At 37.2% G+C, this 14,840-nt stretch overlaps 1 protein-coding gene across 9 annotated transcripts in view; it reads right to left on the bottom strand.

Annotated features, from left to right (window-relative positions):
* Positions 1-14,840, bottom strand: part of MCTP1 (multiple C2 and transmembrane domain containing 1) — a 239,916-nt gene that overhangs the window by 169,626 nt on the left and 55,450 nt on the right. For all 9 annotated transcript variants that reach the window (XM_039567121.1, XM_039567126.1, XM_039567127.1 and 6 more), the window contains exons 2-5: positions 7,987-8,101; positions 4,264-4,406; positions 1,479-1,558; positions 824-929 (exon numbers count right to left, since the gene is read on the bottom strand). In XM_039567121.1, coding sequence (XP_039423055.1) covers positions 824-929; positions 1,479-1,558; positions 4,264-4,406; positions 7,987-8,101 — 444 coding nt within the window. The remainder of the gene's footprint in view (positions 1-823; positions 930-1,478; positions 1,559-4,263; positions 4,407-7,986; positions 8,102-14,840) is intronic.

Genomic DNA, 14,840 nt, shown 5'->3' with positions numbered 1-14,840 from the left:
AAAGAGACCGGCATAAAAAATCCAACAAAACACTGCCCTGCTTCCACAGGTTCCATTGCTTAGTGGCAGTTTCTCCTTTCCTTTGAAAACAGCTTGTTTAAGGCAAAATTTATCCACAAGGTCCAATTGCTTCCCTACAGCCTATCTGAGGCCAAAGGAATCCATATTATTTTACAACCACTCAGAGTGAGAATCATCTCCTCTATTTCTGCCATAGTTCTACCTCTACTGCTCAAGTCAACAGTCACAAAAGCTAGTAAAATATAACAGAAAGAGCTTGTCACAACTAAGAGACTCTAGAAACCTGGAAACTATTTTCACTTACAACTATGCAGCTCAGAAGACTGATGAAGGAATTACAATAAACTTAGAAAATCATACAATTTTGTAATTGAAATGTAAATTCAAGAAATTGAAAAGCACCAAATAATCCTTTAACATTAGAAGCCAAAAAGCAGAAACACTACCTTTTTCAGCTTTATTTTCCACATGGAATAGGATTCAAATATTCTTATCTAGAGATAGCAGACTAGGTCCAAAATTCTTAACCAATGGTTTACTGATGTCCTCCATATTAATCAGCACTATTCACCTGCAACTGACTTTACCTGATCCATCTGGATCCCTTATTACTAACTATATAAGGGAGGATTCAACTCAGATGAGATATGTTGTACTATACCAGAAACATCACTCAGTGTTATCTTAAGAAACAGTAAAGTCAAATTAATCTCATAATTTGGGATTTACTCTTGTGTTTTATGTCATACAACCGCAGACCAATTACAGGACTGATGACATACATTAAAATATTTAAAATTACCGCTTCTTGTTGGTCTCCTGGAGCCAACAGAACTGATAAGATTATACTTCCCAGATCATGGTCAGGGTAATGAGGATCCTTCAGACTCAAGGTAACATCTGTTTGCCTAGGAGACAAAAAAGCTATGCATTTACTTGGACTTCAGGCTCTCAGATAATGAAATTTCTCAACCATGAGAATTAAAGGCACCTGAATTTATATGAACCTACTTAAAAACAGTGTCACAAATTTGTTTCTACTTTCAAGTATTTCTGCCTGAATGCTCATAAAAAATAGTAAATATTTTCACTCTGTATTAAGTACTTACATGTACTGAAGTAATTAAATCAAAAATCTAACATTAATGGATTAAAAAAAAGAAAAAAGAATTCAAACATTAGGTGGCAATGCTGTGAATGAAGTTAATATGAAAACAAGATTAAAGTGGTTATAAAACTAACCTCTCCACAGACACTGTAAAAATGTGCATCATCAGCTAATAAATTAACATTCATAAATACAGTAATTTCTTAAACAAAAGTGGTTTTCTTTGGTTCGTTTCATGCTGTGTAGGTTTATGTAATTATTTTCTAGCATAATGTTCTACTTACAACTCCACAAACGTGGTATTAGCAGATAAATATATAAGTATTCCATAGGTTTTTTTGTGCCATACCTGTTTAATTCCAATGAAGTGAGATCCAAAAAGGCTGAACCAATGAAGTCATCTTGAAGTCCAAAGTCATAATCAAATACCTAGGATGCACAAGAGCATTTTTCAGTGCTAGAAATCTTTCTTTCTTTAGAGCTTTTCTGACTATGAATGATTCTTGAAACTACTTTTCCAGAGTTGAAGCTTCATGTCTCTCACCTGTTGAATCAGGACTACCTGAAAGTAACCTGAAACTTTCTGTCCAGAAAATCAAGTTTGAAACTGCTTGTTTGTAAGTCAGACTGCATCATATTGAGACACTGGTGTATACTACTACTAGACTACACATGTGAACGACATTAATTTTATAAAAATAAAAAAAAAATTTTTATAAATACAGACATTGAAAGAAGGAAGATCAAAAGACTAAATAAAGTTAAGCAGAATCACTGATTTCCTACACATTGATTCCTTTATGAATCCTGCAAAATGGAAGCAGAAGGGCAGGATATGGTTATGATAAGCACTTGCATTTGAAATAATATAATTGCACATTTTGAAGGCTGCACAAGTTTGAAGGATTAGAAATATTACAATCTAAGACTAAAACTTAATGGATATGTGTAAGGAAACAATGAAAATTAATACTCTACTATGAGGACCCTGCCTCCTAATTTGCTATCTAAAAGAGAAAATACCTGGATAAATTTATTGACATCCAGACAGGAATCTGGCCAGTACATCGAATGGTTTTTTTTGAGATGGCTTATGACTTCCTAAATCTGAAGAAAGAATAGCAAATAATCTGGGTGCAGCTATTGCAGAGAAATAAACAAAAAAGGGGGACAGCAACAAAGAAAAGTTGCAACACAAAAAATTTTTTAAAAGGGAGATCAATTATCAAAATCAACTTTTAAGGTAAAATGAATTTTTTTTTGTAAACATGAGGTTTTCTGAGGACTAGAACATATCTTCAGCTAAGTAAGAGTGAGACTTGTGAACAACTTGTAAGGAGACAGGACAGAATTTAACTGAAATATGACAGGACTAGGTTCAAGGTCTTCAATTCTAATATACGCACTTCAAGTATTGTATTACAGAAACTCTTCTAGGAAGCAAAACTGTTAATCTTCTACAAGAACCTTAATATGGACAGGGTTAACACAGTAGTAACAGAAATCCTGTGGCCCAAAGGCTACAGCACAACTGCACAACTCAATGGATTGGATACAAGTGTGTGAGCACAAGTCTCTCACATGCATTGACCTACTGAGTGTGCATCCTCGCATTTTCTGTAGCTATTAGTCATTCCAGCAGGAAAAGAAAACAAATGATGAAATCTCAGTGCATGCTGCAAAGTCAAAATTGTTTTTCTCCCTTTCTCCCTCTACAAATTATCATGTTGAAAATACAAAGTAAGTATTTTTAGCTGACTTAGTAAAATTCAGTCATGTTTTAAAATATCTGAATGAGCTATAAAGCCTAAAATACTTTACACAGTATGTTCAGAATACAACCATGATAGACATTATACCACTTGACACACTTTTCCTAGGGAAAAAAACCACACACCCTCCCAGAGGGCTGGTACTTGGCATAAATAAACTAAAACAGGTGGCTACATTGCAAGTCTTTGCATCTTCCTCTCTCTTTCACCTGTTCATTCCTTATGAGTCACTACGGCAGGAAAATGCCATTTGAGGATTCTAATTAACTTTCAAGCTTTTCTAGTAATGACATACTTTATCTGAGCAGTGTGAAACATAGTACTGGTTAATGCTTAAAGGATGTTTAAGTGGCGTTGCATCAATGCCAATCTGATATCTCAGTTAAAGATCCTGTCATGAATTTTAGCTTAAGACTGATACAGATCTAAAACATCATGTAATTTCAGATCCGCTAGGAGAATTATACAGGTAAGCCAAGTTGTCATACTTTCTCAAGTATTTTCAATGTAGTCATGTTTTATTTTGAATCCTAGGACTACAGTCTTTCTAAATACATTTTCTGGAACATAATTTTTATCTCCTTTTGTTTTACACAACTAAGAATCACTTTTGCATGTAGATCACCATAAAATACCAGGGCCAGAAAAGCACCTTTCTGTTCTGTGGGTATAAAACAATCATCACAGTTTTTCTAGTTTCCATTTCATTATCAACATCTAAGAAATACTAGTGACGCTGCTTATTACTCAGGACATTGCTGGCCACATTTTGATCTAAATTCAAGCAATCTGTTATTGCAGAATAATTGCTGCCTCTAATAGGACAAAATCATCCTCAGCTGTGATTTACTAAGGAGACCTACAATGTAAAAATCTTAAGAGCAGAAAATGGTATGAAACACAGAAGCAAACTCACTGTGTTCCCTATAAACAGAAAAATTAGAAAACTTAGGAGAATCAGGCATACATCTCAACTCAAACTGACCTCAGCAATGAATTGCTTTTACTAGGACAGATTATGCTTCCTATAATCATTATGCAATGATATTTCCACAAATAAAATGGATGCCATCATAATGAAACACAGTTTACCTTCTCTGTTCTTCTGCTAAGATCACACTAAAAAAATATAAAGTAATTATGACCTGAAATAAATAAAAATACCTGTGTTTGCCCCTTTTAAAAATGTTGACATCATTCTATAGACAAAATTTAAATAATTTTCTCTAAAATACTCTAATTAGTCTTTAGTAGTGCACTATTGCACAATACATTTTTCAGTATACAAATATCACAAAACCTGAATTCTTCCAACAATTCTTCTGTTGTAATTTATCAGACATACATATGTATGTGTCTTACCTTTATATACAATGGTTCTCTTAGGTTATCTATAAGAATGGAAGCTTTTTCTTCCCACACAGGATTGAGGTTCTTATGTACTGTTTTACTTCTAAATACTTCTTTTCCTCCAAGTTTGAACTTGACATATGGATCACTCGTTCCTGGTAAAGACATGTATATATACTGTTAATTCCATCTTTGTAATACAGTAAGGAAGTGGAGACTAAGTCACTTAAACAGAACTAAATGGGATTTCTATAGATAGTCAAACTCAAAACAGGATCAAACGAAAAGAATTCTTTATTGTCGCAATCTATTACTTTCCAGTATGTCATTACTAAGTTAATTAACTCCATTAACATCAAATGGGTGATTGCATTACTTTCTGTTGTTTACAATCCATTCTCAAAGTCACACATGAAATACTGGCAGTACTGGTTTTAGTTAACAGAACTACGTCCTTATTAGGACTAGTGTTTTACTTAAATGCAACAACAAAAATTAGATTATAAAGAAAAAATTAGTCCTGTAAAACATTAATCTAATTATGTTGTGCTTTTGAAAAGGCACATACTCCACTGACACCACTAGTATAAGTCTTCATTGACTTTATTGTGTCCAGGCTTTCCTCTTCCATAAAGACTCACTTCCTACAACACTCATGATGAGAAAATTAACTCTAAAGTCAGTCTGCAAAATCCACAACATGTCTCCTGCAACAATCACCTGCTCACTAGAGAGCACTGGACAAAGCCCATTGAAATAACTGAGTAACAATTAAGTGTGATCAGAAAAACAACCCTGAAGGGTATAAGAAAAGTGTTAAATATGGCATATGAATGGAGTATGCATGGGACATGTATGTGGAAGTGTCACAAGGACTGAATAGCCTGTGAGAGGAGGACTCTTGGGTGGGCACAGAGACTAGCAGGCATCCAGGAGTGCATCTGGGACTAATTGATGAAAGACTATCTTAAAATAAACAGTAACTCTAGCTTGAGTACCAACTGCATCATCATTAACAGCAGCAAAATTATACGACATCTTTTATTTTTTCCTTTAACTTTTAAGACTTTTCAAGAGACCTGCGTGTTTTAGAAGTTTGTGTTCGTATCCACTGGGAAACACATCCAAAACAAAAAGATTTTCTTAAAATTGCAACATGCTCTTCTAAACATAAATTAGAAGGGTTATGACCAGCATTCTTTGCATTATTTCATCCAGCCACAAGATGTCAGTACTCTTTATCTGAAGTTATGTCTCCCCTTTCAAAAAACTGTAGCAGTGGAAAACTGGTCTCTCGTGTGACGGGGTCACAGTCATTCCCACCTATAATTACTGGGGCAGAATTTCAGTGGCATAAAAACACTTTGTCTAACACAACTGACTTGCTCCTTGGCTATTCAAGTAGTGGTGATGATTTTGAAGTCAAAGATCAAGTATTTAAATTAATTCTGTGTAATGTGAAGAATACTTTTAATATGGACACTATGTTATGGTGTGACCACCCCCCTGCTCCTTGGGATCACTCTACAACCTCAGGAATTCTGTTAGGCCTTGACCTTCATGTAGATAGTTTGGCAATGAAACATCCCTTGACTGTACCAGGAACTTCTGTGTGCTTAAGGTGGGAGTGGCATTGAGTTGAAAGACAAGAGAGGGAAAAATCAGTCTTTCCCTGACATCTAAAACAGGGAAAAGGATTCTAGATTGTGAGTTGGAAGGGTTGATTGAGATTACTTAAACTAGGTTTGAAGGGAGAAGGGGTAAGACCAGGCTCACTAAATGATGAGGCTGGGGGCAGCATGCCAGTGTCAGGGTTGAAATTGATAACACAGCTAAAACAGATGACCATAGTCGGGGTAACAAACAGGAGGAACTGGAGGCCATTCTTTAGCAGAAAAGCTGTGATACAGTTGCCATTACAGAAACATAGTAGAATGACTTGTGTGACTGCAGTACTGCAATGGATGTTTAGGAGCTCTTCAGAAGGGCCAGGCGAGGAAGGAGAGGTGATAAGGTGGCTCAGTACTTTAAGGAGTGTTTCAGCTGTATAGAGCTCAAGAATAGTGATGATAAGTGTTTGTGGGTAAGAATCAGGGGGAAGGACAACAGACTGACATCCTGGTGGGAGTCTCTTATAGACAGACCACTCAACCAGGATGAAGAGGTAGATGAAGCATTCCATAGGTGGCTGGCTGATGTTTCACAGTTGCCAGTTCTTGCTCTTGTGGCAGCCTTCAACTGGCTGGATGCTTGCTGGAAACTCAATGCAGCAGAGAGGAGGCAGTCTAGCAGATTCTTGGAGTGTGTGGAATTTCCTGTCACAGCTGGCAAGGGAGCCTACCAGGGCTGAGATCCCACTAGACCTGCTGTTTGGGAATAGAGAACGGATTGGTGAGAGACGTGGTGGTCGGAATGCCCATCCTGGGCACAGTGATAGAGTTTTTAAGTCTTGGTGAAGTAAGGAATGGGGTCAACAAAACCTCTGCCTTGGACTTCCGGAGGGTGGACTTTGGCCTGTTCTGGAATTGGTTCAGAGAGTCTGCTAGGAAATAAAGGGGTCCAGGAAGGCTGCGCACAGTTTAAGAAGAAAACCTTATAGATGCAGGAGTAAAATGTCCCTATGTGCTGAAAGATGAGCCATCAGGGAAGAAGACTGGCTTGATCAACAAGAAGCTTTTGCTGAAACTAAGGGGGAAAAAAAAGGGAGGTAATGACTTTTGGAAGAAAGGGCAGGCAACTAAGGAAGAGTACAAGGATGCCATTAGGTCATGTAAAGAGAAAATCAGAAAGAAAAAAGCTCAGCTACAACTCAATCTGACCACTGCTGTGAAAGAAAAAGTGTTTTTATAAATATATTAACAACAGAAGGAGGGCCAAGTAAAACCTCCATCGTTTTTTGAAAACAGGGGGAAACACTGTCACCAAGGATGCGAAAAGGGCTGAGGTACTTAATGCTTTCTTTGCCTCAGTCTGTACCAGAAAGATCAGTAGGACCAGTTACTCTCAGCAAAAGCAGCCCTTGAGCTGGTAGACAGGGGTGGGGAGCTGAATAAACATCCTAATGCAAGAGGAATTATTGACTTGTGAAGCCATTTGGACAGTCTTAAGTCTATGGGACCAGATGGGATTTACCCAAAAGTACTGAGAGAACTGGTGGAAGAGCTCACCAAGCTGCTCTCCACCATTTATCTATCAAGTCCCAGATGACAGGAAATTAGCCAACATGCTGCCTGTCCATAAGAAGGGCTGGAAAGTGGATTCAAGGAACTACAGGCCTGTCAGCCTGACCTTGGTGCCTGGGAAGGTTATGAAATAGATTCTCTTGAGTGCAATCATACTGCGCATACAGGATAATTAAAGGATCAGGCCCAGCCAACAGTAATTTAGGAAAGGCAGGTCCTGCTTAACCAATCTGACCAAGTGACCTGCCTGGTGGATGATAGAAAGGCTGTGGACGTTTGTACCTGGACTTCAGAAAAGCCTTTGATACAGTCTCTGACAGCATTCTCCTGGAGAAGCTGGCAGCCCATGGCTTGGGCAGGTGCACGCTTCAATGGGTTAAGAAGTGGCTGATGGCCAGGCCCAGAATGTGTGACTGAATGGTGTCAAATCCAGCTGGTGGCCAGTCACTAGTTATGTTCCCCAGGGCATTTTAATTTTACTACCTACATATAAATTTACCCAATGAACATGCAACTGACCAATTACTAAGGCAGTGTTTACCAGCACACTTACCTCCACGGTCCCTTGCAGCTAGATTCTGTCCTCTTCTTAGAGTAACATTCAACTGGTACATTCCAGGGTCCCCAGGGGGGAAATCTGCATTACTAGCTCCAAATGAACTTGTTCTCTGGGGAGGAAAAAAATAAAAATGCAATAGCTAATATTACTAAAAGGTTTGTGGAACATATATGTATATAACATCATCCTACCGAACTAAGAAAAGGCCATGTCCCACTCCCCCACCTCAGAGCTGAGCTCCCCCAACACCAAGGAATCTGCCCCGTCTCATCAGTATGACAATTACCAAGACACCTTTAAAAAAACCAAAATAAACAAAAAACCCCAAATCAACCAAAAGACCAAACTGTGACTGAAAAAATAATTCTTTGATATAAAGGTGTTGGAAGATAGATGGTCTTTAAGGTCCCTTCAAACCAAAACTATTTGATGATTCTATGAACCTACACTTTTAATTACATTCACATCTAGTCGTGGCCCACTAAAGCAAAATAAGTTAGAAAAACACAAAGTTAGACCTTACAGTATTATTTGGACTAGACATTACCAGTATTCTCAAATCATGTGTTGATTCAATAGTTATAATCTATGTATTAAATAAACATAAATGAACTAAGATTATGTCATCTACTGCAGTACTTTGCAAGATACGTGTTTTTTTTCCACTGAGTTTTGGGGAAAGCTGTGGCAGAGAAATAATCATGAAGATATTAAATGCAGCTGTAGTTCTGTATGCCAGGACAAATACTCTTAGATTAGTTTTTTGTATAAAATGTATCCTTAAAAAAATACAATAAAGGAAGTCAGAATACAAGGAACTCTCCAGACCTCTGGTGTACATGAACAATAAACACATTTCTGTCCAAAAGACAAAGTAGAGAAATTATATTTCTTAGTGTATAGATAAGCTTTTGTAAAATAGTTTTTAACACATCTGTCCATAAGTAGAATCCAATTACAGTGCATGCTTGGAACACTACATTAATTTTAAGACTAGAAAAATTATATCAATTATACATTCACAATACATACTAGAACTTCATCTGTTACACGCTTTGAACACTGTATTTACATATGTTCATGCTAGGAGCTAAATATTTTGAGTAGTTCTATTAATATTTTATTATGTAATTATGGGTCCTCTGCAAGGAAATAAAAACTTGCATGATAGAAATATCTCAGAACGTGTACCAAGTGCTATACCATTTCATCAAGAAACAAGTTTTGTCTTCTTCCTTCCTACTAAACCCTTTCTTCTTTTTAAGGTAATACAAAAAGTAAAGCATGAAGGAACTCACAAAATAAAGGCATTTCACTACCTGGTTTATTCTTGTTATTTCAGGGACATAACTTCATGCCCTAGCATATTAACCTTTGCTGCCACACATACAATGCTGGCCAAAATGCACACTGGCATGCTCACTGGTTCCACAGCAATGAAAGACAGACAAAGAATGTCTGGCAGCAAAAAAAACCAAACAGAAGAGTTTCCATCAAGTTGCTCCTCTTTCCATCTGCCTCCATACCCTGATTTTGGAGCAAAACAGCTTCCTGACATTTATTCATTTAAATCTAACATAAAATTTTACTTCTGCATCACCACTTGCAGAGCCTAAGATAGTACAGCAAAAAGAAAATAAAAACAAGTTCTCAATTTCTCCACTAAGATTACAAATCTATTCTTCAAGAATGAAACTGCAGCTTTCTTACCAGTTCTGCTCCACATTGTCCTCTCCATCCTCCTCCCATGTCATTATCCTCCCTTGCTTTATCACAAATTAAAAACTCTCATACTTTCTCTATTGTGAAAAGCAACTACTGCAATCATGCCAAATCCTTCTGGGGTTATCAGTTGTTTCTTACAACCACAGTGGGTTACCTACAAACAATGAATTGCCTGCACAGGGATTTAGACTCTAAGTTTTTCAACGACTGAAAGAAGTCTTCCTTTTCAAATAAAAGTAATGGCGGGTAACTCTTTGTTGCATTTTCTTACTTTTACCCTTCTTTTTATCCTTAGGAGTATATTGCCTCACCCTGTTTCTAAGGGGTTGTGTAACAGGTTTTTTTTATGAAACATTAACCATTTATGGCAATTCCAGTTCCAGACAAAATTAATACTAGTTACTGGGTGAACGGTTCCTTTCACCAAGAAGTAGACAAACCAGTCAGTGTGCAAGTACCGACCAACATCTCTTATGATCATACGTGCAAAGATGCAACCCCCTAAAAGAACGGGAGAATTAGATCATACTAATGAAATTGGAACTTTTGTTGGAAATCACACATGATGTACTCAAACACTTAATATTGGGAAAGTAAATCATCCTTGCCCAGTACCAAATGGAACAGGGTGGTATTGGATATGTGGACATAAAGCCTGTAAAGTGTTGCCCCTCGGCTGGAAAGGTGTTTGTATTTTAGGAGCCTTAGTCCCTAACATAACAATAACTGATAAAGACCAGGTGCCCTCGGGACTATAGATAAGAAGCTATTTGGAGTGTACAAAATGAACCTTAGATGGTGTAACTGAGTGACCAACTAAATTTTATAGTTTTGTGATGGTTTTTACCCTGGCTAAGAGTAAGTGAATTAGAAAAGACAGTAGTGAACTTTTCTGCTACCACAGAATATACAAAAAATCATACAATAGATGTCATTACTGCATTGCAGAAGGAAGTTAAGAGCTTGTCACAAGTTGCTTTACAAAACCAAATGGCACTAGACCTTCTCTTGGTACCACAAGGAGAAGAATGCACTGTCATTAACACCAGTTGCTCCGCATACATTGATCAAAGTGGTGGAGTGTCTACAGATGTCCAGGAAATCTGGAAACAAACACAAATTTGACAATGCATAGCTCAAGATGACACCTCCTGGGGATCTGAAGAAATCTGCATCAAACTGACTTCGTGGTTACCCAGCTGGACTTGGTTAAAACATCTATTTATAGTTGCCACCATAATAATTACTTTGTGTGTTTTAGCTTGCATGGTGATTCAGTGTTACAGCTGTTGTAATGTCTTACACTATAAAATGAAATACAGATATTAATAGACCAGTTCCCACAAGGGGAGACTTGATAAGAACAGTAGAACAGAACAGCATTTTACTGTCATAAGGACAGTAGAACAGAAAGCACAGCCTTGGAGAAAGAGATAAAGGAGTAACTTTGGCAAACATAAGTCCAAAATGCAAGCAGGATGCCAGCTCAGCTCTGCAAGGCTGACAAAGCAGAAGTTATGCAAAACAACAGTATTGTGCTAACTCAAAAGCTGGAGTTGAGGAAAAGCCATCTAAAAAGGACAACAGACATTGAAGACCACCAGAGAAAACCTGAAAATGACCATATAAGGACTTTGGTAAGGGGTGTGACTATGTAAAATAAAGTAATACATATACATCAGGTAATCAGGGATGGCTGATGAATATGTAATCAGTGTGTATGATAAAAACTCTGTTTACCTGACTCTTGGGGCACTTGATTAGAGAAAGGATCCTCTGAGTGACCACCAGCGAATGCCTGATTTCTTATACTCAAAACCGTATTAGAAAAAACTGTGTTTCTATCTGGCTGATTTCGGTATCAAGAATGAACCACTTTATCCTGGCCAAACACTGGAATAGGTTTCCCAGGGAGTGTCCCTGAAGACACCTGAAACCTGCTCTGACATTGTCCTGAGAAATCTTGCTCAGAGCAAGAGGTTTGACTGGTCTGTCTCCAGAGGTCCCTGCAAACCTCTGTTCTGATTTTCTGTTGCTTTGAAATGTCATAGTAAATAAAGCATATGCTGACCTTAGCTACCTTTCTTCAAAGCATTGTTTTGCCTTCCACTTCTGGTTGCCCTGATATGGCAGTGCTGCAGCTGGCATTCAGAATTACCATCCTCTCCACCCCTTAAGAGCAGAGTATGTCCGAGATACCAAGATACACATAAACCTGAATTTTTCAAAATAAGCTTATATATATGCCTTGCATTTATGCTGCAGTGCTCATAAAAGCTGTAACTGTTCCCTGCACATTTCAGTCTTTCTCTGTAAAGGAACCATTACGTTCAAAGGCACAGCCAGACACACTGTGTATGACTCTACAAACATGAAACTGCTTTCTACATGCATTTGCAGAAAGCAAGTTACCCGCACTCTCAAAAATCCCGACTATAATCTTTTTCAAAAATGAAAAAAGCGTAACAAATTGAGGTCATCATGAAACAAATTAGATCTGACTTTCAGAAGAATTATTGCATAATTATTCAGTTTCCAAGACAAGGAAAAAGACTAAGCACTTCTGTGCCATTTTGGTTTTAAGAAGATTACTAGAATTTACATGGCTTGTCCAAGAACATTTTTACAAGTACACATGAACTTGCACTCACAAACACATGATGTATGCACAAAGTAAAAGGGGAAATAGAAGCAGTCTCTGGGGGATGGAAATAACACTGAAAACACAAAAATCACATACTTTTTTCCCGCCAAAAGTAGACCCTAAATTCCAAAAATTATTGAACTGTGAGGCATTAAAATCATACCTGCATTTCCTTTTTCCTGTTTTTCCCAAAGACTGAGTCTCAGATGCAGCACTGTTCTAATTTCTGGCAGCTAGCATTCCTGCCATCTCTAGAAAAACTTGCACTATCACACAAAAAAATTCTCACACTTGCCTGAAGAGTGCAGAATTACACAGCAAATGATGTCAAACATGGCAGATGAAAGAGAATTCAATTGGGAACCATTGAGAGGTGTTCACAGACCAAAGATGGTCTGTGAACAATTAGCTGTCTCCATTTAAAAATGAGATAAATACCTGAAGTCAACATAAATGCCATATACATCATTCACTTGAAAAAAACCATCTCCAATCATTACATTTAAACTTAAGCCATCCATGTTTCCACAACAGAAAACAATACTAAAATATTCCAACCTTATTTTTTCATATTATTAATCTTAGTTAATGATATAAAAACATATACACACATTTTACATAACCAGAAGTAGTTTTTTATTTAAATTATATTACAAAGTTATATTTTACATTTTAGGAAATACATCAGAACGTGGCATTTGAATTATTTTGAATTAATTTTAAAGCAAATATATAGTATTTGCAATAGTATCACTACCAGTAAAACAACACTAAACTGCTTCTAATATGAACTTCCCTAGTGCTTTGTGCTGCAAATCTGCGTTAGCCTTCTGAGCTGGCAACTGCTCAGCAATACTGCTCACCTCCAGCTGGGAGCAGCAGCTCTGCACTAATATCATTTGACTACTGCTGCAAACTGTAGCTACTCAGAATGAAAGTAACATAAATCTTGCTTCAATTTAGCTTGAAACTTGAATACGGAAAGTGAAATGTATTTCCTTAAAATCTCTATATATCTTTGAAATTTTGCAGTCATTTCAGCTTTATGGATATTCAGAAAACATACAACAGATTGCAGCCAAGTGGGCAAACCACTTTTTTCAGGAATTCATATTTTAAACATTGAAATAACTGATTTAATAAGTATCACTAATGACTGCAATGAAACACCAAGTCTTCCCTCAACAGCAGCTTGCTGGAAAGAAGAAGGATATGGTCGAACTAATTATCTCATAGCACATAGTAGCCAACCTGCACACCAGTTTTGGTCACTCTTACACAATTTTGTAATTTTAGCTGTGTTTATAATTTCAAAATGGTGGAGTTAAATATCCTTTTGGCATTCACTTCAAAGCTTAAAAAAATAAAATAAAATAAAATAATAGTTTCTAAAAATTACTCCTAAAGAAAAAAGAACATATATCAGAATCACTCTCCTCAGGAAGAAGTGATGGTTTTGGAAGGATCTGCATAGCTTTTGAGGCTTCACATACCAGATACTGCCCATATCCATCTCATTTAATCCCTCATTTTTGACCACTGGAAGCAGAATAGTAATTCTCCCTTACTTTGCAGATGACAGGCAGAGCACTCAAATTATTCATGTGAGAGAGTCCACAAAAGGAATAGTAACATCTCCCTGACTGCAGCTCTGGAAAACAATTAACTCATTTTTAAGTACCACATACATTGCTGTTCTCATTAAAGGCATTTTCAACGAACCTCATGTATTTCCCATACAGTAAAAGCAAAAGCGTTTGTTTGGAGAAACAGGTATCCCCCTTTTGACTGATGCCTCCTTAACTCTCTGTCATCCAGTCAGTTCCAGCCACCAGTCTCCTGGGCCCTCATGCTGAGAACTTGCCTGAAAGCCACTCATTACTTCTCTTCCACGCTAGCAAAAGGGCAAAGGAAATGAGCATGGACTGAGAAACACCATCCAGAGTGCTCTGATGGATGCTTGGATAAAGATGCATTTTAACAAGAACTCCACACTACAGCATACACAATGGTGATGTTGCCCACAACAGTGAGTCTTCTGGTTTCCTTCTTTTAAAATTTTCATAATGTGCCCATCTCCTTAGTTTCTAAAGACAAATGATGATGTATTTTCACACTAAAAAAGTTTTGGAAATTTGGTTGTTTCGAAACCCTACTACAATGGATAAGGGATCAGTTATTCAGAAGGTAAACCACATCTCAAAGCACTTGCTATGAGAAATTATACAGCATATAATGGACCTGTGACACTGAGAAAGTGTGTTTAAAATGTGTGTTTTCTGCTGAAGTTCACAAAATAAAAACACTTCCTGCAGAATCCATGTTCACATTTCAGGTAGATTACTTCACTTTTGAAACAATCACCTGAAAAAATTCATTACTTACACCAAGAAATAACAAACTGTGATTAATACACCTCAATGTATTCATTGGAGTAAAGCATTATATATTCACCTGAAAGGTTGGAACAATTTGTTTC

The sequence above is a fragment of the Corvus cornix genome, chromosome Z, assembly GCF_000738735.6.
Source record: "Corvus cornix cornix isolate S_Up_H32 chromosome Z, ASM73873v5, whole genome shotgun sequence".
Lineage (NCBI taxonomy): Eukaryota > Metazoa > Chordata > Aves > Passeriformes > Corvidae > Corvus > Corvus cornix.
Note: the sequence above shows the minus strand (reverse complement) of the source record. Positions and strands in the feature narration are given on the sequence as shown.